At 48.7% G+C, this 26,892-nt stretch overlaps 1 protein-coding gene across 3 annotated transcripts in view; it reads right to left on the bottom strand.

Moving 5' to 3' along the window:
- Window positions 1-26,892, bottom strand: part of LOC140395291 (lipoprotein lipase-like) — a 48,368-nt gene that overhangs the window by 6,602 nt on the left and 14,874 nt on the right. For all 3 annotated transcript variants that reach the window (XM_072482872.1, XM_072482873.1, XM_072482874.1), the window contains 6 exons: window positions 20,293-20,404; window positions 18,515-18,748; window positions 15,966-16,208; window positions 8,537-8,657; window positions 6,629-6,862; window positions 1,126-1,234 (listed from right to left, as the gene is read on the bottom strand). In XM_072482872.1, coding sequence (XP_072338973.1) covers window positions 1,153-1,234; window positions 6,629-6,862; window positions 8,537-8,657; window positions 15,966-16,208; window positions 18,515-18,748; window positions 20,293-20,404 — 1,026 coding nt within the window. In that variant the 3' untranslated portion in view covers window positions 1,126-1,152. The remainder of the gene's footprint in view (window positions 1-1,125; window positions 1,235-6,628; window positions 6,863-8,536; window positions 8,658-15,965; window positions 16,209-18,514; window positions 18,749-20,292; window positions 20,405-26,892) is intronic.

The raw sequence follows: 26,892 nt of genomic DNA, 5'->3' as shown, positions 1-26,892 counted from the left end.
CAGGGGGAGCCGTGCCGCTGGCCGGGGTGGGGGGGGGCTTCGGCGAGGGGTGGGGGACATTACTTGGCAGGCCAGGTCCGGGTGCTGCCAGCGCCATGTTGCACAGTGCAGCCGCACGCAGGCTGCCGCCGCACACATGCGCGGCCACGCACCCGGCCATTGACCAGCCACTTTTGCCTTGGGAGCTGGGAGCTTTACCCTGCGCGGCTGCAAGACCCCCCCCCCCCCCAACAGTCCCGGAATCGGTGCAGCTGTTGCGCCGATTTTTTCTGGCGTAAAACACCACTGTTCCCATGCCGGCGTCAGCACTCCCTGTACTGAAAGTGTCAGCTTGAATCATTGTGGAGTGGCGTTTGAACACACAATCCTCTGACAAAGCAAAAAGTGTTACCCAGTGAGCAAAGCCCGACACTCGACTAAAATAATTTTAATTTATCATTTTGGCCTGGCCAATACTTATCCCTCACACAACAGCACAAAAGGCAGATTGCTTGGTGATCGTCACTTTGCTGTTTGTGGCATCTTGCTGTGTACAAATTGGCTGCCCCCTTTGCTACATCACAACAGTGACCACCCTCCATTGGTTGTAAAATGCTTTGTGGCCCCTGGTAACTGTGAAAGGTGCAAGTCTTTTTTAATTTACCAATAAATCTGCTAATTTGTGTACAGCTGAACTGTCACTACATTGGCAAAGCACAGGAGAGTGTGATTCAAGTCACACTGACGGAGGACTGGCAGCCGGTTTACCCAGAGGCAATGAAACTGACCTAACTTGGAGGGGAGGTATTGGAGTGAAATACGCTTCTGTATTCGGAACCCTTTGCCTGCTCACCTGATAATCAATGGTTTCACATTTGCTGGGTGAATAGCTCATCACCAAAAGGAAAGTTCTTTCATTAACCTCGCGTTCTCGGACTGTGTCCGGATTCGCGGTTGCGAGTTCGTCCCGCTACCGCTGGGAGTGAGGACGGAGAATTTGGTGCTCAGCCTAATCTCCCATTCGCTGTGGCAGGAGAGGAGAGTCCCGCCCTGTATTTCTGATGATTCCGGATTGGGTAAGAGGATCAAAGAGCTGCAACGCCTGAAAGACATATTCATTACTCATTCCTTAACCACTGCACGCACCTGATCTGCTGGTCTCCTGAAAATCCATCAGTTGTGACACTTCACAAAGGTCAATTCCTGTCCTGGCCGCATCTTCACAGAGGCAGAGTTTTTTGCGCAAAACACAATCCTGCATTTAGAAAAGGGATACATTAATGGTTACCCCCCAGCAGGGTGGCTGAACCTCACGGAGTTTGAGCAGATGTTCCTGCAGGATCAACAATCTCCCACTCCAACACCAGCAGCAGGTGGGGCCAAACCCAGAGCAACAGCTTGAGGTGGCTCCTCACTCCTGGTCTCCGGGTGATCTTTCACCAAAGTTGCAGCTGGGACCAGATCTCGAGGTCTGCTAAACAAGTGTTGTCGGTCAATGCTTTTAAAAGGGTGGCAAGTTGGTGAGCACTGCTGCCTCACAGCACCAGGGATTCAGGTTCGAGTCTGGCCTTGGGTGACTGTGTGGAGTCTGCACGTTCTCCCAGTGTCTGCATGGGTTTCCTCCGGGTGCTCCTGTTTCCTCCCGCAGTCCAAAGATGTTCAGATTAGGTGGATTGGCCATGATTAATGGCCCCTTAGTGTCCAAACAAGTGCAGGTTAAGTGGGGTTGTGAGGTAATGGGTTTAGGTAGGGTGCTCTTTCAGAGGGTTGGTGCAGTCTCAGTGGACTGAATGGCCTCCTTCTGCACTGTAAGGATTCTATGGAAAGCTAATTGGCATCTTTGACAATGTGACAGTGCTGGCTAAATATAGACATTCTGTGCACTAGTCCTTGCCTGTGCACTAGTCCTTGCCTGGGCTATTAAAGCAGATTTTATGGAGTTATGTGGAAAATTAAGATTAAAAAATGGAATTGGGATTAAATAAAAAGGGGAGCTGTCTGAAGGGGGTTTTGATATACACATGAGCATACCATTAGTGAGAAAAGCAAGTGTTTCCCTATGTGACTAGGGGAAAACAATGGGATGTTGTAGAGGCATTTTCAAAGTGCAGAGATAGGGGATTGGCACATATATGTTAAAAGCCAGGTCCACAGGGTGGGTAACATCAAAGGGAAAGAATGATGGCATGGTGGCACAGTAGTTAGCACTGCTGCCTCACAGCACCAGGGACCTGGGTTCAATTCCAGCCTTGGGTTGAGATTTTTATAGATTCCCAGCATCCTCTCGACCTGCACCCCACACCTCACCTCACCTGCCATTATTATTATTGTACCTGCTGACATATCTACACTTGGTGAATTCAAACAAAAGGCAAGAAAGCATCTTTCAACTTTAAAATATTAGTTCAGAGGGTCATAGAACATTACAGCGCAGTACAGGCCCTTCGGCCCTCGATGTTGCGCCGACCTGTGAAACCACTCTAAAGCCCATCTACACTATTCTCTTATCGTCCATATGACTATCCAATGACCATTTGAATGCCCTTAAGTGTTGGCGGGTCCACTACTGTTGCAGGCAGGGCATTCCACGCCCTTACTACTCTCTGAGTAAAGAACCTACCTCTGACATCTGTCCTACATCTATCTCCCTTCAATTTAAAGCTATGTTCCCCCCATGCTAGACATCACCATCCGAGGAAAAAGGCTCTCACTGTCCACCCTATCTAATCCTCTGATCATCTTGTATGCCTCAATTAAGTCACCTCTTAACCTTCTTATCTCTAACGAAAACAGCCTCAAGTCCCTCAGCCTTTCCTCATAAGATCTTCCCTCCATACCAGGCAACATTCTGGTAAATCTCCTCTGCACCCTTTCCAATGCTTCCACATCCTTCCTATAATGCGGCGACCAGAATTGCACGCAATACTCCAAATGCGGCCGCACCAGAGTTTTGTACAGCTGCAACATGATCTCATGGCTCCGAAACTCAAACCCTCTACCAATAAAGCTAACACACCGTACGCCTTCTGAACAACCCTCTCAACCTGGATGGCAACTTTCAGTGATCTATGTACATGGATACTGAGATCTCTCTGCTCATCCACACTACCAAGAATCTTACCATTAGCCCCAGTATTCTGTCTTCCTGTTATTCCTTCCAAAATGAATCACCTCATACTTTTCTGCATTAAACTCCATTTGCCACCTCTCAGCCCAGCGCTGCAACTTATCTATGTTCCTCTGTAACTTGTAACATCCTTCCGCACTGTCCACAACTCCACCGACTTTAGTGTCATCTGCAAATTTACTCACCCATCCTTCTACGCCCTCCTCCAGGTAATTTTAAAAAATGGCAAACAGCAGTGGCCCCAAAACAGATCCTTATAGTACACCACTAGTAACTGGACTCCAGTCTGAACATTTCCCATCAACCACCACCCTTTGTCTTCTTCCAGCTAGCCAATTTCTGATCCAAACTGCTAAATCACCCTGAATCCCATGCCTCCATATTTTCAGCAGTAGCCTACCGTGGGGAACCTTATCAAACGCTTTACTGAAATCCATATACACCACATCAACTGCTTTACCCTCATCCACCTGTTTGGTCACCTTCTCAAAGAACTCAATAAGGTTTGTGAGGCACGACCTACCCTTCACAAAACCGTGTTAACTATCTCTAATCAAAGTATTCCTTTCCAGATGATTATACATCCCATCTCTTATAAACATTTCCAAGACTTTGCCCACAACAGAAGTAAGGCTCAATGGTCTATAGTTACCGGGGTTGTCTCTACTCCCCTTCTTGAACAAGGGGACAACATTTGCTATCCTCCTGTCTCTGGCACTATTCCTGTAGACAAAGATGACTTTAAGATCAAAGCCAAAGGCTCAGCAATCTCCTCCCTAGCTTCCCAGAGAACCCTAGGATAAATCCCATCCAGCCCAGGGGACTTATCTATTTTCACACTTTCCAGAATTGCTAACACCTCCTCCTTATGAACCTCAAGCCCTTCTAGTCTGGTAGCCTGTATCTCAGTATTCTCCTCGACAACATAGTCTTCTTCCTGTGTGAATACTGACAAAAAATATTCATTTAGCACCTCTCCTATCTCCTCGGACTCCACGCACAACTTGCCACTACTGTCCTTGACTGGCCCTACTCTTACCCTTGTCATTCTTTTATTCCTGACATATCTATAGAAAGCTTTAGGGTTATCCTTGATCCTACCTGCCAAAGACTTCTCATGTCCCCTCCTGGCTCTTCTTTGCTCTCTTTTTAGGTCCTTCCTGGCTAACTTGTAACCCTCGAGCGCCCTAACTGATCCTTCATGTCTCAAATTTACATAAGCCTCTTTCTTCCTCTTGACAAGTGTTTCGACTGCTTTAGTAAACCACGATACCCTCGCTCGACCACTTCCTCCCTGCCTGACAGGTACATACTTATCAAGGACACGCAGTAGCTGTTCCTTGAACAAGCTCCACATTTCATTGTGACCATCCCCTGCAGTTTTTCTCTCCATCCGATGCATCCCAAGTCTTGCCTCATCGCATCTTAATTGCCATTCCCCCAGATATAACCCTTGCCCTGCGGTACATACCTATCCCTTTCCTTCACTAAAGTAAACATAATCGAATTGTGGTCATTATCACCAAAGTGCTCACCTACCTCCAAATCTAACACCTGTCCTGGTTCATTACCCAGTACCAAATCCATATGGCCTCGCCTCTCGTTGGCCTATCTACATACTGTGTCAGGAAACCCTCCTGCACACATTGGACAAAAATGGACCCATCTAAAGTACTCGAACTATAGAGTTTCCAGTCAATATTTGGAAAGTTAAAGTCCCCCATAACAACTACCCTGTTGCTTTCGCTCCTATCCAGAATCATCTTTGCAATCCTTTCCTCTACATCTCTGGAACTTTTCGGAGGCCTATAGAAAACCCCTAACAGGGTGACCTCTCCTTTCCTGTTTCTAACCGCAGCCCATACTACCTCAGTAGACGAGTCCTCATCAAACGTCCTTTCTGCCACCGTAATACTGTCCTTGACTAACCCCTCCCCCTCTTTTACCACCTTCCCTGAGCTTACTGAAATATCTAAACCCCGGCACCTGCAACAACCATTCCGGTCCCTGCTCTATCCATGTCTCCGAAATGGCACTTGACAACAGCTCCTCCACAAACCATCTTCACGTTACGGTGACCACAATGTGCGTATGCAAATTTCCCCTGCAACAGCCAATCAGCAGCTCCGCTCTACTGTCCTCTGCTGGATCAATTCTTCTCACAGAAGGGAGTGGAACTCTGGAATTCACTCTCCTCTACAAACCTATTGCAGCCAAGGGTCAACAGAGCATTTCAGAAATGAGATTAATAGATTTTTGTTCGCTAGAAGAAGCAAGACACGTAAATGGAGGTAATATGGGGACTAGGTATGATCGAAGTTAATGATGTCTTGAGGGGTTGAATGATCCGCCCCTGCGCCTTTTAACAACTGAGAGATTTTAGTCAGTCATCCACTGTGCCACACAGAACGAGTACCGGCAAGACTGCTATCTTTTATGATTCTAGGTGCTCCATTTCAGCGGAGATTTGAACCTCAGGGCAGGAATGATTCGAGGTGCTGTGCGAGTGCTGACTGCACTGGGTGCGATCTGCCAGCCACACTGCGCCCGTAAAGCAGTGCGTGATGGTGCAACATGGGCAGTAAATGATGGGAGTTTATCCGGCTCGCCATGCCTCACGAGATCACGTTAGATGTTGCAATGTAAAGCCAGCTAGTCTTACTGTAATATGCAGTTCCCGGAGGTAACTGAGGCATTGATATCTATCCCCTTCGCCATGGCGACCTCGGGCGAATGCCATTCATTACTGGTCTCCACAAATGGGAACCAGACGGAACGGCATTCGTGGGGGTCTCCCAGGGGATCGGAGGCCCCCAGGTGCATGCCTTCTGGTCAGGGTGGCAGCCTGGCACTGGTGTCAGCCTAGTATCCTGGCAGTGCCACCTTGGTACCAGCCTGGCACTGCCAAGGTTCCCAGGTGGTACTGCCAGGGTGCCAAGCTGACATTTTCTGCAGGCGGCAATTGGGCTCGAGGGTACCCTGTGCATATGCACTGTTGCAGGGGGGCCGAGGACCCAATTCTCGGTGAATTAGAGCTTTGGGGATGTTCTGGGGGTCATGTCCAGGGTTCAAAAGATTAGGACGCCATTTTTAAAGGTTATCCGGATCTCTCCCTATGCTGAGGAATTTCGGCAAGCGGGGCTCCTCAGTGCAGGAAAAGTGACTAAGTGCAGCTGGAGTCGTGTTAGATAGCGTTGTGTTTCTTGCTGCTGAGAGTGCTGGGAAACTCGCAGATAAACACGCTTGCTGTGGGACATAGTTCCCATTTGGTTCGATTGCATGAAAGTAACCACAATTCTCCCACGGAAGTTACATCAGATGAGTTGCGTGACCCCCCCCCCCACCCCCGAGAGAAATTCGCTGTTCTCCTTATCCACATATCCACAGTGCAGAACGACCAAAAGGCCCATCGGGTTTGCACCAACCCTCCGAACGAGCACGTACCTGCCCTATCCCCCGTAACTCCTCGCATTCATCATGGGCCAATCCAACTAATCTGCACATCTTTGCACTAGGACCAACCTTTTCTGTGTCTCTCCAGCCTTCACTCGCATCTTTCTTATCTCCAGGTCATTGGTGACCTCCTCACTGGTCTCCCAGAATCTCCACATTGTCCATGGCTGGGTGACCTTCCCCACGATGCTGGACCAGAGTGAAGAGGAAGATTCCCACTGTAACTTCACCATCAGCAGCTCTCCAATGTCGACCTCAGTGTGCACCAGGAACGAATATGTTCTGTTTGGCAAAATATCTGGGCTGTGAAGGAACACAAGGTGATTAATTGAGATTGGACAGAACTTAGGCACCAACAGAGTTTCAAATACCTTGTCCAGTGTGGACTTTTCTGTGACAGGAAGAACTGATTAAAAATGAATAAATAAAGCACTTGGATTTTGATAGGATCTTGCAGGACCTCAGGACATCCTCACAGTGCTTCACAGCTCAAGTACTTTTGAAATGTTGTAATTTGGAGAAATGGCACAGCATGATCACACAAACAGCAATGAGGTAACACTCAGGTAATGTGGCTGAGGACAGTGGGATCACTCCCATGTCCTTCTTTCAATTGTGCCATAGAATCTTTTATATCCACCCGAGAGAACAGTTTAACATCTCGTCAGAATAGCAGCTACTCCGGCAGAGCAGCACTCCCTCAGTGCTGCAGTTGGAAGTGATAGCCTGGATGATGTGCTTAAGTCTCTGACCTTCTGTCTCAGAGGCAAGGCTCCTACCCACAGAGGGGAGTGGAATCTTCTGCCCGTTCTCGTGCTGCGTATGGAGGTAGTGAGGACATTTAATCAGATGCGAGAGTGTTGTGTGGGGACCGCAGTGGCTTCCCTTCGCCATCTGTATTAAGTCCAGGGCTGGAAGGCCAGTGGTCGACTTTCCCATCCTACCATTAATGGAGACCCTTAAGTGGACAATTAATGACCACTTCAGGGCCCCATCCCGACATTGCTGGGATTAACCCAACAGCAGGCAGGCCTGTCACCACGCGGGGAGCACAGTGAGTAAATCTGTGCGGGTAGCTTCTCGTCTCTCAGGGAAGGCTCACTCATTCATTCAAAGACAAGGGCAGCACGGTAGCACAGTGGTTAGCACTGTTGCTTCACAGCTCCAGGGTCCCAGATTCGATTCCCGGCTTGGGTCACTGTCTGTGTGGAGTCTGCACGTTCTCCCAGTGTCCACGTGGGTTTCCTCCGGGTGCTCCGATTTCCTCCCAGGGTTTTCACAGTAACTTCATTGCAGTCTTAATGTAAAGCTACTTGTGATACTAATAAAGGTTATAAAAGATTAGACTTTGTGACCTTAGGCCTTGGGTTGGTGTCTTTCTAGCAGCAGCCACCATTTCCACTTTGGCGCTGCGGAGCTAAAGAGTTGTCAGCCATTGACCCCAGGTCCCTGGCTGGCTGGTAAACTGGCTTGTGGTTCGGTAGGCCTTCCCCAAAGGGGGCAACATGGGCCTCTTGCTGGGTCTTCAGCCAGCAAGCAAGATCTCCATGACGTCCACAGGGTTTCACGCACGCCAGATTCATAGAATCATAGAATTTACAGAGCAGAAGGAGGCCATTCGGCCCATCGAGTCTGCACCAGCTCTTGCAAAGAGTACTCTACTTAAAACCACACCACCACCCTGTCCCCGTAACCCAGTAACCCCACCTAACCTAAGGGCAATTTAGCGTGATCAATCCACCTAACCTGCACATCTTTGGACTGTAGGAGGAAACCCATGTAGACACGGGGAGAACGTGCACACTCCGCACAGACAGCGGTCCAAGCCGGGAATCGAACCTGGGACCCTGGAGCTGTGAAGCAACTGTGCTAGCCACTGTGCTACCGTGCTGCCCACGGCCCAGAATGCTCATGGCCCAGCGCCAAAGCAGTCACAGCCCACACCAGAGCGCTCATTTGCTGGTGCAAAATACTCACACTCGAACAGCAAGTCCTTTGGATTCATTCAAGGTTCCACTGAGCGAAACAAGGAAATTTGCAGCTGTCTCAGTTTGGTTGATGTCCCTGAAGAAATGCATCTTTAACTGATAATGATAAACTGTGAGAGGAAAGAAATGTCAGTTACTGAGACCAACAGCAGCACCAGTGAAATATTAATCTCCAAACACTGACTGCAATCTCTCTGGAGTAAGCTCAGATTGTCACCCACACAGTGCGCTCCGGGGGCCGTTTCCCCAGTTTGGCCTCACACAGATGGTCAGTGCTGTCGGGAGGATTTCAAAATAACTCAGCAGGGTTGTGGGAATCATTAGGAAATATTAGAGAGGAAATGTCAGGACAGTGGTATACTAGAAAGGACAGAGAGCATCAGTGTAGAGAATAGCCAGTTAATAGGTAAAGTCATTCTTGTGCATGTATGTGAACACACAAAGTATAGTAAATAAGATTGGAGAGTTACAGTGCAGATTGCATTGTGGAAATATGATGTGGTGATAACAGAAAGCTGGCTCAAGGAAAGGCAAGACTGGTGTTAAATATTCCTCGTATAAGGGGTTCAGAAAATATAGGAAAGGAAGCATTTGAGACCTTCTACCGGAGAATTAACACCGAGAACTCCCTGAAGGGGATGAAAGTTCCTCAATGGACTGAGCATGCCAGTCATTGGGGATGATAGGAGGAGGGGGCTGGAAACACTGCTAGAACTGGAAGAAGTCATGGAGAGCATTAACTCTGTCTCTACCAAGGAGTTAGATGCTACCCAGGACATGGTCACAGTTGAGGAAACTCTGTTCCTCGATGAGTTCACAATGGATAAAGGGGAAGTGTTGAATAGACTGTCAGTATGAAAAAAGTGACGAAAGATCGAAGGATATTGAAGGAATTATAGAATCCCTACAGTGCAGAAGGATGCCATTTAACCCATTGAGTGTGCATTGACCCTCTGAAAGGGCACCCTAACCTAGGCCCAATCCACCTTCCTATCCCTGTAAACCCATTGAGGGACAATTTAGCATATCCAATCCACCCAACTTGCATATCTTTGGACTGTGTGAGGAAACCAGTGAAAACCCACGCAGACACGGGTAGAAAGTGCAAACTCCACACAGTCGCCCGAAGTCGGAATCAAACCCGGGTCCCTGGCACTGTGAGGCAGCAGTGCTAACCACTGTGCCACAGTGCCGCCCCAAAGGAACTGAGGTGGGAAATTGCAGAGGTGCTGGTCATAATCTTCCAGTCTTCTCTAGACTCAGGGGAGGAGCCATCGAGCTGGAGAATTGTAAACATTACGCCCTTGTTCAAAAAAGGTTGGAAAGATATCCCCAGCAATTACAGGGCAGTCAGATTAACAGTGGTGGGAAAGCTTCTAGAAACAATTATTCCGGGTAAAATTAGTAATCACATGGAAAAATGTGGGTTGATTAGGAAAAGCCAGCATGGATTTCTAATGGGGAAATAGTGTTTAACTCACTTTTTCACATTTTCTCCCAGATTTACACCCACCAACAATAAACAATAATCAGTAACAAATATGTTAATCCCCATATCAATAACAACGATCCCATCCTCCCACCAAACCCCAAACATTAGCCCGCATGTTCACACAAACAAATGACAAAAAGGAATTAGGGATCACCCATAGTCACCCTGAATACACACAGCCCCCCTCCCCCCAACCCTCCCACCCCACCCCCCCCAACTAATGTTCGATGTTATCCAGTTCTTGAAAGTGCATAATGAATAATGCCCATGAATTGTAGAACCCCTCCATCCTTCCCCTCAGTTCAAACTTAACCTTCTCAAGAGTCAAGAATTCCAACAGGTTCCCCCGCCATGCCAGGGCACAGGGTGGTGAGGTTGCCCTTCTACCTCTCAGAACGTGATTAGCCCCCCCCCCCCCCCCGCAACGTTCACACACATCTTCTACTCCTTCAAAGAATCGGCTCATCCTCACCCTCGTGAGGTGTGCTCTGTATACCATCTTCAGCTGTATCAGCCCCAACCTCCCGCACGAGGTGGTGGCATTCACTGTCCGGAGCTCCTCACAGCAGAACCCCTCCTCCATACCCTCTCCCAACTCTTCCTCCCACTTTCCTTTGATCCCTTCCAGTGGTGCCTTCTCCTCTTCCAAAATAGCTCCGTAAACCGCCGACACTACCCCCTTCTCCAATCCCCCTGTCGTCAGCACCTCTTCCAGCAATGTGGAGGCCAGCTCGACCGGGAAGTTTTGTATCTCCTTTCTGGCAAAATCTCGAACCTGCATGTATCTAAACATTTCCCTCTGCTCCAGCCCATACTTAGTGTTTAACTCACTTGCTGGAGGATTTTGAGGAGGTAACAAAGTGTAGATGAGGGTAATGCTGTTGATGTGGTGTACTTGGACTTCAGAAGGTACCCGATACAGTGCCACAAAACAGATGTGAGAAAAGTTACAGGTCATGGAATAAAAGGGACAGCAGCAACATTGATCAAAATTGGCTGAATAATAGGAAGCAGAAAGTAATGGTCAATGGATATTTGTTGGGCTGGGGGAAGATTTGTCGTGGTATTTCCCAGGGGTTGGTGTTGGGACCCTTGACATATTAATGATCTCGACCGCGGTGTGCAGGGGCAATTTCAAAGTTGTGGATGATACAAAACGTTGAAGTATTGTATACTGTGAAGAGGACAGGTGTAGAACTTTAAAAGGGCACAGACAAGTTGTTAGAGAGTGGACAGATAAGAAGGCTGGTGAAGTTCAATGCGGAGAAATAGGAGGTGATGCATTTGGGTAGGAAGAAGATGGAGAGAAATAAAATAAAAGGGAAAATTCTAAAGGGGGTGCAGGAGCAGAGGGACCTGGGTATATATGTGCAAAGATCATTGAAGGTGGCAGGACAGGTGGAGAGAATTAACAAAGCATATAATATTCTGGGCTTTATTAAAAGGGGCATAGAGTACAAGAGCAAGTAGATTTTGATGAACCTATGCAAGCCACTAGTCAGATATCAGCTGAAGTATTGCGTACAGTTCAAGGTGCCACACTACAAGAACAATGTGAATGTATTAGAGAGAGTGCAGAAGAGGTTTACAAATTGGAGAGGTTGGGACTGTTCTCCGTGGAGAGAAGACAACTAAGAGGAGATTTGATAGAGATGTTTAAAATCATGAGGGGATGAACAGAGTAGATAGGGATATTCCCCAGCTTAAAAGGATCAAAACAAGAGGGCACAGTTCAGTGATTTGCAAAAGAAGCAGACGTAATGCGAGAAAAATCTTTTTCACACAGCGAGTGGTTGGGGTCTGGAATGCACTGTCTGGAAGTGTGGTGGAGGCAGGTGCAATCGAGACATTCACAAGGGCATTAGATGATTATTTGAATAGAAACAATGTGCAGGGGTACAGGGAAAAGGCAGGGGAATGTCACTATGTTATGATGCACATTTGGAGAGCTGGTGCAGGCAAGATTGGCCGATTGGCCACCTTCAGCACCGTAACAGTTCTGTGAATCGGTCATAAAGACTCTGACTCTGAACAGGGCGAGACGCTGAGTGTCTATGCAAGTCCTTAGGTTGTGTTACAATACACTTCATTTCTTAACCCATAGACCAGCTCAAAGAGTTTTAATTTCCCCGGAATGTCACTTCATATGATCCAAACACAGACCCTCCTCACAGTGAGGACTCCCCTCATCTACAGACGGCAACTGCACTCATTTTCTTTTATTCAATCATGGGAATGTGGGTGTCACTAGCTGGGCCAACATTTATTGTCCATCCCGAATTGCCCTTGGACTGAGTGGTTTGCGAGGCGATTTCAGAATTAACCAAATTGCTGTGGATCTGGAGTCACACGTAGACCAGACCAGGTAAGGACAGCAGATTTCCTTCACTAAATGACATTAGTGAAGCAGCTGGGTTTTTGAAACAATCGCAATGGTTTCATGGTCATCATTAGACTTTTTATTCCAGATTTTCTTTTAAATTGAATTCAAATAACATCATCTGCCATAATGGGATTCGACCTGGGTCCCCAGAGCATTTCCCTGGGTCTCTGGTTTACTTGTCCAATGATAACACCACATCACCACCACCACCCCTCCCACATAAAAAGAGATACAAAAACAATGCTGGAAAAGCTCAGTCGGTGTGCCAGCATCTGTGGAGAAGGAAACTAGAGTTATTGGGCGCGATTCTCCACTCCCACGCCGGTTGGGAGAATCGCCTGGGCCGCCAAAATTTCCAGGGACGCCGGTCCGACGCCCTCCCGCGATTCTCCCGAGCGGCGGGAACGGGCCAGTCGAGTTTCGCGGGCCGCAGGCCGGAGAATCGCCGGAGACACCCAAAATGGCGATTCGCCGGCACCCCCGCGATTCTGAGGCCCGGATGGGCAGAGCGGCCAGGCCAAAACGGCGGGTTCCCCCCAGCGCCGTCCACACCTGGTCGCTACAGTCGTGGGCGGTGTGTGAACGCTGGGGGGGCGGCCTGTGGGGGGGGGGGGCGAGGGGGGATCCTGCACCGGGCTTCACTTGAATGTGGGGTGGCCCGCGATCGGTGCCCACCGATCGTCGGGCCGTCCTCTCTGAAGGAGGACCTCCTTCCTTCCGCGGCCCCGCAAGATCCGTCCCCCATCTTCTTGCGGGGCGGATTTGGACAGGACGGCAACCACGCATGCGTGGATGACGTCCGTTATGCGGCGCCGGCCGCGTCATCTATGCGGCGCCGCTTTTACGCGGGCGACAAGGCCTGGCGCGGGTAGATGACGCGGCCCCGATACTGGCCTATTGTCAGGGCCTGAATCGGTCGCGACCGGGCTGTTCCATGCCGTTGTGAACCTCGACGGCGTTCACGACGGCGCGGCCACTTCGGCGTGGGGGGGGAGAATCCCGCCCAATGTTTTGAGTCAAATATGACTCTTCAGAGCTGGGCAGAGGTTGAAATGTGATAGATTTTAAAAGGGGGAGAGGCAAGTAGAGCAAAATAGAAGGTCAGGGATAGCGTGGAGAGTGGGGCACATTAGAAGACAAAGATGTCATGGACACAAAACAAAGGGAATGGTATTGATCAGGTAAAATCTAAGGCTTCTGCCCAGAGTAGGTCTTAGCAGCAGAATAAAGGTCAGCATTGACTGAAAGGAAATACATGAGAACAAGATACAGGCCATCTTGATGCACCCTATCGTCTTAATTTTATCCTTCCTCCCTGGTATCGGTCTACTGAACCTGCAATTCATGCATAACAAGGCCAATCTCTCCTTGGTGTGTTGTGTCTCCGGATGTTGTAAAGTTTTGTAAAGTAAACAGAATCATTTTACTTAAAAGCCTTCACTGATTGGATGAACTCTGAGCCCATGTACTGAGTATTGCAACTCAAAGAGTTTTATTAACAGAGGCTGACTAACTCTGCAAATAGATTCAGTATCAGAGCAAACAATACATACGGAAACACTCTCTCTGATCACCTCAGAAGGTCAAAGAGCACAGAGCGAGACAAATGTGCTGAGGTTACAGGTTTTTTAAATCCTTGCTCTGAAGGCAGTCAGGACAGTGCAGGGCCAGAGGTGAGTCAAACACAAATTTAAAGGTTACATCAGATTGACAATCGATTGATCAAAAACCTTTGGATGAGATCAATCAGTCACATCTGCGGAATATTCTTCAGCCTGATTCAAATTTGTTCAGGCCCATTCAGGACGAAGGTCACAATAAAACTCTCCATATGGACATTGAAGGATGGGGACATGGGCCAGGAAAGGAGGGGAGGACTGCGGACTTTGGATAGTCACAGTAACACAAACTTTGGGAAACTCATGGCAGATAATTAACCAAGATCAATGGGAACATGCTCACTGAGCCAACAGCCCCAGGAGGCTGATATAGAAGTGACGTGCGGGCAGATCAGCAGTCAGCCTGACATTCAATGACGTTATCATTGCTCAATTCCTCCAATATCAACATCTTGGGGGTGACCATTGACCAGAAACTGAATTGGACAAGCCATATAAATACGGTGGCTACAAAAGGTTAGCGGCTAGGAATCCTGTGGCGAATAATTCACCTCCAGACTCCCCAAGGTCTGTCCACTATCTGCAAAACACAAGTCAGGTGTGAGATGAAATACTCTCCACTTGCCTGCATTGAGTGTAGCTCCAACAACACTCAAGAAGCCCGACACTATCCAGGACACAGCAGCACGCTTGACTGTCACCCCTTCCACAAACATTCAAAACCTCCACCACTGACACACAGTAACAGCCGTGTGTACCATCTTCAAGATGCACTGCAGGAATGCACCAAGGTTCCTCAGGCAGCACCTTCCAATTCCACGACCACTACCATCTAGAAGGACAAGGGCAGCAGATGCCTGGGAACCCCAACACCTGGAGGTTCTCCTCCAAGTCACTCACCACCCCGACTTGGATATTCACTGTCACTGGGTCAAACTCTTGGAACTCAGTCCCGAACAGCACAGCGGGTGTAACATCTGGCTGTCCAGGGAGATTTTGAATGGATCAGTGGGGTGGGGTTGTGACTTTGAATGGTTCAGTGGGGTGGGGTTTTGATTTTGAATGGTTCATTGGGGTGGGGTTGTGATGTTGAATGGTGCAGTGAGGTGTGATAATAAACTATAGATCTTGGAGCCGCTGATTTCAGGAAACATTCGAATTAACAAATTGTTTTTGTCAATATAAACCTCAGGATCTGATAGCTCGGCCAATGGAGGGGGTACATTCTGTAAGGGCAGGAAATAGTATTAGTATTAGAGACACACACTGTTTCTATTGTCATGTGAGAGTATCCTTTAAGAAATGGGTGTTTAAGAAATGTACCTTTAAGAAATGGAGCTGCTCATGTTACTGGAGTAATGTCAGAGTGTGTGTGGAGCTGAGCTCTACTTCTGCTTTTTTAGTTTCAGTTTGAGAAAGCTTGGGAGTGTCTGTGAGCTGCACTGCTGTTGATCTCTGCCATGAAGGACTATCTCTTAATCATTTGGTGAATTTAGAAGAATTATAAATGTTTTCAGTCTTGAATGTAAACCCTAATGTGCTCCTGTTTGAAGGTTTGTTAAGCCTTTTGGATGTTAAAAGGACGGCATACAGGGTACTTAGTGTTGTATTCTTTGGGGGTGTATTTGAATTAATGGTTGCTAAGATGTTCACTGTATGTTTTAAAAAGGTTAACTGGAGTTCACAGAATAAACATTGTTTTTTTTTTAAAAAACCACTGGTCCATTTTCTGCTGCACCACACCTGTAGAGTGGACCATGTGCTCCCCATACCACAATCTATTAAAAGTTGTGGATCAGGTGAACTCCATGATACACTTTGGGATTCTCGAAACCCTGACCGATGACACTATCTCATATCTGATCCTGGGCTCTCTGATAATGACATGCCAGGGGGACAGGGTGTCACTGGGTTCGATGCCTACCTCGGAAGGGCATGTCTGCCCCGGTCTTCAGGTACATACGGCCACTCCTTTTACTCCGTATTCTCCGAACATCGTATCCTAGTGTATTGCAGCGGTTTTTGCGGCAGCTCAGACAGACACCCTTCTCAAAGGTCTCCTGGTTGGAGCAGCGGTACGCCACACTCGGGTAATTTTCATTGAGGAGGGAGTCAATGAACAGATGGATTGCACGCTCGTGCTGGCATTTAATAGCATTCGCCACCGCTGTGAACAAACAAAGTGGCAATTAGACACTGATGGGAATGTGCATGTGCAGTGGTCACTCATCAAGCAACACAAAGACTCTCATTGGAGGACACGTCAACATTGTTTTACCTCCCAGACTTCCAGCTCACTCTCCAGCTGCAGCTCAACTCAAATCTCACATCACTCTCGAGACAGCAGCAATGGTGCATCACTGAGATTGTTAGAGTCAGTGGTAAACGTCCCAGTGGACAGCACTCACCTCCCAGAGAGAAGGTCATGGGAGCAAGTCCTACTCCAGAGAAAAGGGCAAAAAGCTGAGGGAGTGCTGCACTGTCAGAGGGTCAGTACTGAGGGAGTGCTGCACTGTCAGAGGGTCAGTACTGAGGGAGTGCTGCACTGTCAGAGGGTCAGTACTGAGGGAGCGCTGCACTGTCAGAGGGTCAGTACTGAGGGAGCGCTGCACTGTCAGAGGGACAGTACTGAGGGAGCGCTGCACTGTCAGAGGGACAGTACTGAGGGAGCGCTGCACTGTCAGAGGGACAGTACTGAGGGAGCGCTGCACCGTCAGAGGGACAGTACTGAGGGAGCGCTGCACCGTCAGAGGGTCAGTACTGAGGGAGTGCTGCACCATCAGAGGGACAGTACTGAGGGAGTGCTGCACTGTCAGAGGGTCAGTACTGAGAGAGCGCTGCACTGTCAGAGGGTCAGTACTGAGAGAGCGCTGCACTGTCAGAGGGACAGTACTGAGGGAGTGCTGCACCGTCAGAGGGTCAGTACTGAGGGAGTGCTGCACCATCAGAGGGACAGTGCTGAGGGGGCGCTGCACTGTCAGAGGGTCAGTACTGAGGAAGGGCTGCGCTGCCAGAGGGTCAGTACTGAGAGAGCGCTGCACTGTCAGAGGGACAGTACTGAGGGAGTGCTGCACCGTCAGAGGGTCAGTACTGAGGGAGTGCTGCACCATCAGAGGGACAGTGCTGAGGGAGCGCTGCACTGTCAGAGGGTCAGTACTGAGGAAGGGCTGCGCTGCCAGAGGGTCAGTACTGAGAGAGCGTTGCACTGTCAGAGGGTCAGTACTGAGGGAGTGCTGCACTGTCAGAGGGTCAGTACTGAGGGAGTGCGGCACTGTCAGAGGGACAGTACTGAGGGAGCGCTGCGCCGCCAGAGGGTCAGTACTGAGGGAGTGCTGCACCGTCAGAGGGTCAGTACTGAGGGAGTGCTGCACCTTCAGAGGGACAGTACTGAGGGAGTGCTGCACTGTCAGAGGGTCAGTACTGAGGGGGCGCTGCACTGTCAGAGGGTCAGTACTGAGGGAGTGCTGCACTGTCAGAGGGTCAGTACTGAGGGAGTGCTGCACCATCAGAGGGACAGTACTGAGGGAGTGCTGCACTGTCAGAGGGTCAGTACTGAGAGAGCGCTGCACTGTCAGAGGGACAGTACTGAGGGAGTGCTGCACTGTCAGAGGGACAGTACTGAGGGAGCGCTGCACTGTCAGAGGGACAGTACTGAGGGAGCGCTGCGCTGCCAGAGGGTCAGTACTGAGGGAGCGCTGCGCTGCCAGAGGGTCAGTACGGAGGGAGCGCTGCGCTGCCAGAGGGTCAGTACTGAGGGAGCGCTGCACTTTCAGAGGGACAGTACTGAGGGAGCGCTGCCCTGTCAGAGGGTCAGTACAGAGGGAGTGCTGCACTGTCAGAGGGTCAGTACTGAGGGAGCGCCGCACTGTCAGAGGGACAGTACTGAGGGAGCGCTGCACTGTCAGAGGGTCAGTACTGAGGGAGCACTGCCCTGTCAAAGGTGCTGTTTTTAGGATATGTTAAACTGACACTTGCCTGGCACTAAATCAAAGTAGTGCAGGAAAGCCCACCACCACCACCAGTGTTTTTTATTCGTTTATAGGGTGTGGACATTGCTAACTAGGCCAGCATTTATTGCCCGTCCCTAATTGCCCTCAAGAAGGTGGTGGTGAGCTATCTTCTTGAACCACTACAGTCCCTGAGGTGTAGGTACACCCCATGGTGCTCTTAGGGAGGGAGTTCTAGGATTTTGACCCAGTGGCAGTGAAGGAACGGTGATATATTTCCAAATCAGGATAGTATTAACCCTTAATCGAAGTCACTGAAACAGATTTTACAGCCAATGATGCTAATGGAATCTTCCTAGGCCAAAATTGTCACCCATGTTCCCACATTCATGATCATAGGTACTTTCAACGGACCTCTTGGTCTGCGTCCTGCGACATTGAAAGGTGCTATATAAATGCAAGTTGATGTTCTTTCTGTTTGTAGCTCTAGATTAGTAATAACCCGGCTAAGGCCGGTTTCTCTCACCGTACACGCCTTGTGAACCCACGTTTCCCAACACTGTAACCAAGCTGCAACCAGGCTGGGAGCTTCCTCCGTTTGGATAGATATCCACATGGCCCACAGGTTGCTGAATCCCAATACTCCGACCCAATGATCCCCGAGTGAAAGTGTGAAGGACATCCACAAACACAGCATCGTCTGGGGAAAGGCGATGGTGGGCCTCAACCCCTTCAAACTCGGGCCCAGCCGGGTCCAGGCCTGAGAAGGGGGCAAAACAAATAGAAAAACAAACATTAAATAAATCAGAACACAAAGAGAGATAGAATTAAGTAAAATATCAGTGAAATTATTACAAATAAATACATTAATGATAACTATAGAGTAGACAGCAGGCCCAAGGGTCACAATGCATCAGAATAGATATCAGCTATTCTAGAATACAAGACCAGGGATGTACTTCTGAGTCTGTATAAGGCTCTGGTCAGACCCCATTTGGAGTATTGAGAGCAGTTTTGGAAGGAAGGATGTGCTGACCTTGGAAAGGGTCCAGAGGAGGTTCACAAGAATGATCCCTGGAATGAAGAACTTGTCGTGTGAGGAACGTTTGAGGACTCTGGGTCTGTATTTGTTGGGAGTTTAGAAGGATAAGAGGGGATCTTATTGAAACGTACAAGATACTGCGAGGCCTGGATAGAGTGGACAGGGAGAGGATGTTTCCACTTGTAGGAAACACTAGAACCAGAGGACACCATCTTAGACTAAAGGGACGATCTTTTAAAACAGAGATGAGGAGGAATTTCTTCAGCCCAGAGGGTGGTGAATCTGTGGAACTCTTTGCCGCAGAAGGCTGTGGAGGCCAAATCACTGAGTGTCTTTAAGACAGAGATAGATAGGTTCTTGATTAATAAGTGGATCAGGGGTTATGGGGAGAAGGCAGGAGAATGGGGATGAGAAAATCTCAGCCATGATTGAGTGGCGGAGCAGACACGATGGGCCAAGAGGCCTAATTCTGCTCCAAGTCTTATGGTCTTATTCCGGTTGATCTCAATCACTCTCACTCGCTCCTGAAGCTGTCAGCAACAAATGATTTTCCAACAAATTGGCTCCTTCTTTATTTACACTCTGTATCCTCTCCTCATTCCACCCTCATTGACTTACCTCCCATCACTCACCGTCAGGCACTCGCCCCCTACAACCATACACAAACTCACCGGTCACTCTCCCCCACTCCCTAACACCCTCTTCCCTCTCCCCCCACCCCCACAATCCCTGCTCACTCTCTTCCCTCCACCCCCCAAATCCCTGGTCACTTTCTTTTACTCCCCCACCCCCCTCCCAAATCCCTGGTCACTCTCCTCCCTCTCCCCCACCCATATCCCTGGTCACGCTCTTCCCTCTCCCCCCACTCCCCCACCCATATCCCTGGTCACTCTCTTCCCTCTCCCCCCCACTCCCCCACCCATATCCCTGGTCACTCTCTGCCCTCTCCCCCCACCCTCCCACCCATATCCCTGGTCACACTCCTCCCTCTCCCCCCACCCATATCCCTGGTCTCGCTCTTCCCTCTCCCCCCACTCTCCCACCCATATCCCTGGTCACTCTTTGCCCTCTCCCCCCACCCATATCCCTAGTCACGCTCTTCCCTCTCCCCCCACTCCCCCCCCCCTCATATCCCTGGTCACTCTCTGCCCTCTCCCTACCCCCCCAAATGAATCCCTGGTCACTCTCTTCCCCACACCCATGCTACACTGAAAAGTGCAAAATGTGGATTATATTATCCAGACTGCAAAGTGTGCTGTCACCTGTTATCCGACCCACTCTGTAAAGTCCGTAACTTCCTGCGAAGCCAGCAACGTGTGCCCCGAGACTGTACCCCAGCATGTGGACTTTTTGCGATGGGAAGTTCAGCTTTTCCTGAAGAAAATGAATAGAAAACACACAACATCTTATTGAACCTGATCTCTGTGGCATTCCGTAGGCAGGAGGTGGCCATTCATCCCCACAAGCTCGCTCCAACATCAGGTCGGTGCTGACCTGCATCATTTACTCAATTTTGATCCATTATAACGGGTAGAATTTTTGAAATTCTAATTTGGGGAGATTCTGTTTGAATTTGCTGAATCACCCAACACACTGCATAGGCTCTTTCCTTAGTTGTGTTTAGTTGGAGAAAACAGAGCTAAATTCAACAATGTCCTAATACCAACAACCTTTGACCTTTGTCCTATTGGACCAAGCCAGGAAATAGGTGGGGCTGATTTTCCATTACAATAAACACCTGATCCTCTAGTGCAAATCTTCCCAGATAACGGACAAGGGTGATTTGTTGCTGGGACCTGCAGCTAAACACAATTAACCACCATGGTCATTCTGAGATTGGGTCCAGCTGTCTTGGGCTTGAGGTGTGGGACTCAGTTCTTAGACTGTAGACAGACCCTTGTATCTGCTTAACACATGTTTATTCTCACTACATCGGAACAGATTACAGTGTAAGCTTGTAGCTCGTAGATCCCTGGAGGGTCGAACACATGGCTGACTGATCATCATTGATGTCATACGTAGCCTATCCTATCTGTAAACCATTAACTTCAGGAGTGTTGCTGTTACGGCAGACCGTCATCTCACCATCATCTTTAACATTGAAACTGAACATGTTGTCCTGCTCAATCACATCATCCAAAAAAAAACAAATCCATATTCCCTAGAAGCAGACCAGTGGCTTCACGAACACAATTGCAGATGAGCTGTGAGATTCTCAGTTGGCGGGATCCATGCTTCGCCGGCAGCGCACCCACGGGTTTCCTGACAGCGTGGGGGTGGCCACAATGGGAATCCTCATTGGCTGGCTGCGGGAACAGAGAGTGCAGAAAACGGAGAATCCCGCCCCATAGCTTTCGAGTTAGAGTTTGACAGTACAGAAATGGGCGCTTCGGCCCATCGTGTCTGCGTTGGCCATCAAACACCTATCTGTTTGAATCCCATTTTACAGTACTTGATCCCTAGCCTTGTTCGCTATGGAGGGTGCAAGTCAACGAAAAACATCTACATCTGGTTTTGCGCACATTTAGCGGGCTGTTTCTCGCCAGCTGCAGCGCCTCCCCCAGTCTGATCCCTGGCAGTGCCAACCTGGAACCAGGGCAGTGCAAGCCTGGTGCTCTAACAGTGCCACACTGGCACTGCCAGGGTGCTCAGGTGGCAGTGCCAGGGTCCCAGGCTGGCAGTGCCAAGGTGCCCTGGTGCCAGAGGGAGTGCCAGGCCGCCACCCTGCCCTGTTCCCGACCACCCACGGTCTCTAATGGCCTGAGAGACCCCCGCCTCCCAGGGGTCAGATATTTTTCATATAGAGGTTGTACGTTTCTTAAAAGGTGAGGTTTGTTTATGGATTCAGCATATTGGAGATGTTCTCATGCCTTCTTGACATTTTCTCACAGGCATACAGTTGCAAGACCTGGAATTAGATTGACATCCATCTGTAAACTCAAAGATCTCGTGCTTGGTGAGTCAGACTCGCTCAGGAATTCAATCTCTCGTCCCAGAGTTGGAGGATTACAGGTCACAGTCTCAATAGGGTTCATTGGACACTTGGGTATAGGAGCCTTTGTTTGAACATTATCACTGTAACCTTGGCACGGTCTTAATTATCAACAAGTTTCCAAAATAGAAAAGCAACATGAAATCATCTAGAGCCCCTTATGATCAGGGTGACCAACTCCAGTCCAATAAAAGAGACCCATGGCCATGGGGGAGCAGGCGAGAGATTGGGAGCAGAGGTGGGAGGGAAGGTGGGGAGCAGAGGGGGTGGGACTGGAGGGTGGGGAGCAGATGTGGGTGGGACGAGGGGGGGGGGGTTGCAGAGATGGGTGGGAAGAGGGATGGGAGCAGAGGTGGGTGAGGGGGGTGGGAGCAGAGGTGGGTGGGACAGGGGAGGTGCAGAGGTGGGTGGGACGGGGAGGGTGTGTACTGGTGAATCCCTCAGTTGTGTGTGGCATAGTGGGCGGTGGGGGAAGGGAGTCACCAGCAGCCATGTGGCCTGTTCGGAATCCAACCTCGCCATCTCAGGTACATACCCCGCTGATCACCTACCTCAAACAGACACCATCAATCCTGCTGTGCCATGCTCATGAAAACAAACAATTCCTGTCATAGAAATCCGGGACAAACACATTGTGGGAAGACTTGACCAGGGATGCTGGATGACAGGCCCCCAGGTTGCACAGTGGTTAGCACTATTGCTTCACAGCGCCGGGGTCCCAGGTTCGATTCACGGCTTGAGTCACTGTCTGTGAGGAGTCCGCATAGAACATTACAGCGCAGTACAGGCCCTTCGGCCCTCGATGTTGCGCCGACCTGTGAAACCACTCTAAAGCCCATCTACACTATTCCCTTATGGTCCATATGTCTATCCAATGACCATTTGAATGCCCTTAGTGTTGGCGAGTCCACTACTGTTGCAGGCAGGACATTCCACGCCCTTACTACTCTCCGAGTAAAAGAACCTACCTCTGACATCTGTCTTATATCTATCTCCCCTCAATTTAAAGCTATGTCCCCTCATGCTAGACATCACCATCCGAGGAAAAAGGCTCTCACTGTCTAACCCTATCTAATCCTCTGATCATCTTGTATGCCTCAATTAAGTCACCTCTTAACCTTCTTCTCTCTAACGAAAACAGCCTCAAGTCCCTCAGCCTTTCCTCATAAGATCTTCCCTCCATACCAGGCAACATTCTGGTAAATCTCCTCTGCACCCTTTCCAATGCTTCTACACCCTTCCTATAATGCGGCGACCAGAATTGCACGCAATACTCCAAATGCGGCCGCACCAGTGTTTTGTAGAGCTGCAACATGACCTCATGGCTCCGAAACTCAATCCCTCTACCAATAAAAGCTAACACACCGTACGCCTTCTTAGCAACCCTCTCAACCTGGGTGGCAACTTTCAGGGATCTATGTACATGGACACCGAGATCTCTCTGCTCATCCACACTGCCAAGAATCTTACCATTAGCCCAGTACTCAGTCTTTCTGTTATTCCTTCCAAAATGAATCACCTCACACTTTTCTGCATTAAACCCCATTTGCCACCTCTCAGCCCAGCGCTGCAGCTTATCTATGTCCCTCTGTAACTTGTAACATCCTTCCGCACTGTCCACAACTCTACCGACTTTAGTGTCATCTGCAAATTTACTCACCCATCCTTCTATGCCCTCCTCCAGGTCATTTATAAAAATGACAAACAGCAGTGGCCCCAAAACAGATCCTTGTGGTACACCACTAGTAACTGGACTCCAGTCTGAACATTTCCCATCAACCACCATCCTTTGTCTTCTTCCAGCTAGCCAATTTCTGATCCAAACTGCTAAATCACCCTGAATCCCATGCCTCCGTATTTCCAGCAGTAGCCTACCGTGGAGAACCTTATCAAACGCTTTACTGAAATCCATATACACCACATCAACTGCTTTACCCTCATCCACCTGTTTGGTCACCTTCTCAAAGAACTCAATAAGGTTTGTGAGGCACGACCTACCCTTCACAAAACCGTGTTGACTATCTCTAATCAAATTATTCCTTTCCAGATGATTATACATCCCATCTCTTATAAACCTTTCCAAGATTTTGCCCACAACAGAAGTAAGGCTCACTGGTCTATAGTTACCGGGGTTGTCTCTACTTCCCTTCTTGAACAATGGGACAACATTTGCTATCCTCCAGTCTTCTGGCACTATTCCTGTAGACAAAGATCAAAGCCAAAGGCTCAGCAATCTCCTCCCTAGCTTCCCAGAGAACCCTAGGATAAATCCCATCCGGCCCAGGGGACTTATCTATTTTCACACTTTCCAGAATTGCTAACACCTCCTCCTTATGAACCTCAAACCCTCCTAGCCTAGTAGCCTGAATCTCAGTATTCTCCTCAACAACACTATCTTTTTCCTGTGTGAATACTGACGAAAAATATTTATTTAGCACCTCTCCTATCTCCTTGGACTCCACGCACAACTTCCCGCTACTGTCCTTGACTGGCCCTACTCTTACCCTAGTCATTCTTTTATTCCTGACATACCCATAGAAAGCTTTAGGGTTATCCTTGATATTTTCCCCGTGTCTGTGTGGGATTCCTCCGGGTGCTCCAGCCTCCTCCCACAAGTCCCGAAAGACATGCTGTTAGGTGAATTGGACATTCTGAATTCTCCCTCTATGTACCCAAACAGCAACCGGAATGTGGCGACTAGGGGATTTTCACAGTAACTTCTTTGCAGTGTTAATGTAAGCCTACTTGTGACAATAATAAAGATTATTATTACAAGAAAGTCCTGGAAAATCCAGGATGATTGGCGACCCTGCTCGTGGCGTCTCAATGGCATGGGGATGCATTAGAAGTGTATTCACAGGGCAGCATGGTGACGCAGTGGTTAGCACTGCTGCCTCACGGCGCCGAGGTCCCAGGTTTGATCCCGGCTCTGGGTCACTGGCCGTGTGGAGTTTGCACATTCTCCCCGTGTTTGCGTGGGTTTCGCTTCCACACCCCAAAGATGTGCAGGGTACGTGGATTGGCCACACTAAATTGCCCCTTAATTGGAAAAAAATTAATTGGGTACTCTAAATTTTAAAAAAAAAAGTGTATTCACTGCCATAATGTAGGAAACATTGCAGCCAATAGACCCACAGTAAACTCAAAACAGCAGTGTGATAATGGCCAGATAATCTGTTCTTAATAATAAAGGTTGGCTCAGGGAAGAACTTTTTCAAAACGTGCAGTGGCATGGGATCGGATAGGACAAGTGGCACCTTAGGTTGATGCGACAGCCAGAAAAACCACCACTTTAGACAGTGCAGCGCTCTTTCAGTACAAGTGGAATGTCGGCCTAGACTGTTGGCTCCAGTTGCTAGAGGCAGGATTCAATCGCTGACCTTCTGTCTCAGAACTGTTTATCTAATTCGGAAAGCTTGTTTGTCCGTGGCCTGCATGGGGAACACAGTGTTCATGACTGTAGCTGTGATCACAGCCAATAAAACTAGGTGGATTGGATGATAGCTGCTGCGATCTCCTGGAACTTGTCTGCATTGTTTTCAGAGCAAGAAGTCTTACAACATCAAGTTAAAGTCCAACAGGTTTATTTGGAATCACTAGCTTTCGGAACACAGCTCCTGGAACACAACATCAGGTGACTCACTGCCTCCAAAAGTAGTGATTCCAAATAGACCTGTTGGACTTTAACCTGGCGTTTTAAGACTTCTTTCTCTGCCCACCCCAGTCCAACACCGGTATCTCCACATCACTGTTTTCAGAGGTTGGAGAGGTCTTCCCCATTTTTTCCCCCCTCTGACTTGACCGAAGCATTTTTAGTTAAGCTGTTCTTTTCCTTTCCCAGGAGACGACTCCTGGTGGATGGGGATTGTTGAGGATCAGAATTCTCGGTTGCAACATGAAGAGGCTCGATAGATCAGCCAGCCTGTCCCTGCCTGAATGTGGTGCCCAGCCTTTGTAGACACTCTGTTGAATGCACCAAGGGTAGGTCAGCACACACAATGTCATCAGCTGGTTGCCGGAAATGCCCCATGGCATAAAGACATTGTATAGACCGCCCAGAGCCAACATACAAGTCAACTCACAGATTCTTGTCACTGATCCCTCCAGAGTCACAACAAGTATTGTTCCTCACTGGATGTATTCTCCTGAGGAATGTTGTAAATGGACTCACAGTTGGAAAGAGCCATTGGAAATGAATGTAGACTGGGCAACATCCCAGGGGCTTTTCACAGTAACTTCATTGAAGCCTATTTGTGACAAGCGATTATTATTATTATTAGATTCAATTATTTTTTTCAGTTTAGGAATTGATAATATGAATCCCGTTGTCATTATTCAAAGAAGCACAAAAGAATTTGCCCTGATGTCCTGATCATTCCTTCGACCAACAACTCAGAAACAAGTGACCTGGTTGTTAGGCATGGAGACCATTCAGCCCTTTGAACTTGTTCTGCACCTTTCAGTGAGATCATGGCTGATCTGTGAGCTAACTCCATGGACCCACTTTTTCCCTCATAACCTTCAACACCTTTGGTTAACAGAAACCTATCAATCTCTGTCTTTTACCATTGTTATAGTGTCAAATGCAGCTTGTGGAAGAGATTTCCAAACCTCTACCAAGTAGACATGTTTCCTAATTTTATTCCTGAAAGATCGAGTTCAAATTTGTATGCAATCCCCCCTGGTCCTAATCTTCCCAACGCTTCCCTTCATCTCCTGAAAACTTTGATCAAATCAGCAGCTGGTCTTCTAAATACCAGCAATAAAAGCCTAGACTGTTGAATCTCGCCTCATAACCACCCCAATAAATGTACGTTACACTACATCCAAGACCAAGATATCCTTCCTATGGTGTGGTACCTAGAACTGC

The sequence above is a fragment of the Scyliorhinus torazame genome, chromosome 18 (assembly GCF_047496885.1).
Source record: "Scyliorhinus torazame isolate Kashiwa2021f chromosome 18, sScyTor2.1, whole genome shotgun sequence".
Classification (NCBI taxonomy): Eukaryota; Metazoa; Chordata; class Chondrichthyes; order Carcharhiniformes; family Scyliorhinidae; genus Scyliorhinus; species Scyliorhinus torazame.
The sequence above is the reverse complement of the archived record's forward strand: the minus strand, read 5'-3'. Positions and strand labels throughout refer to the sequence as shown.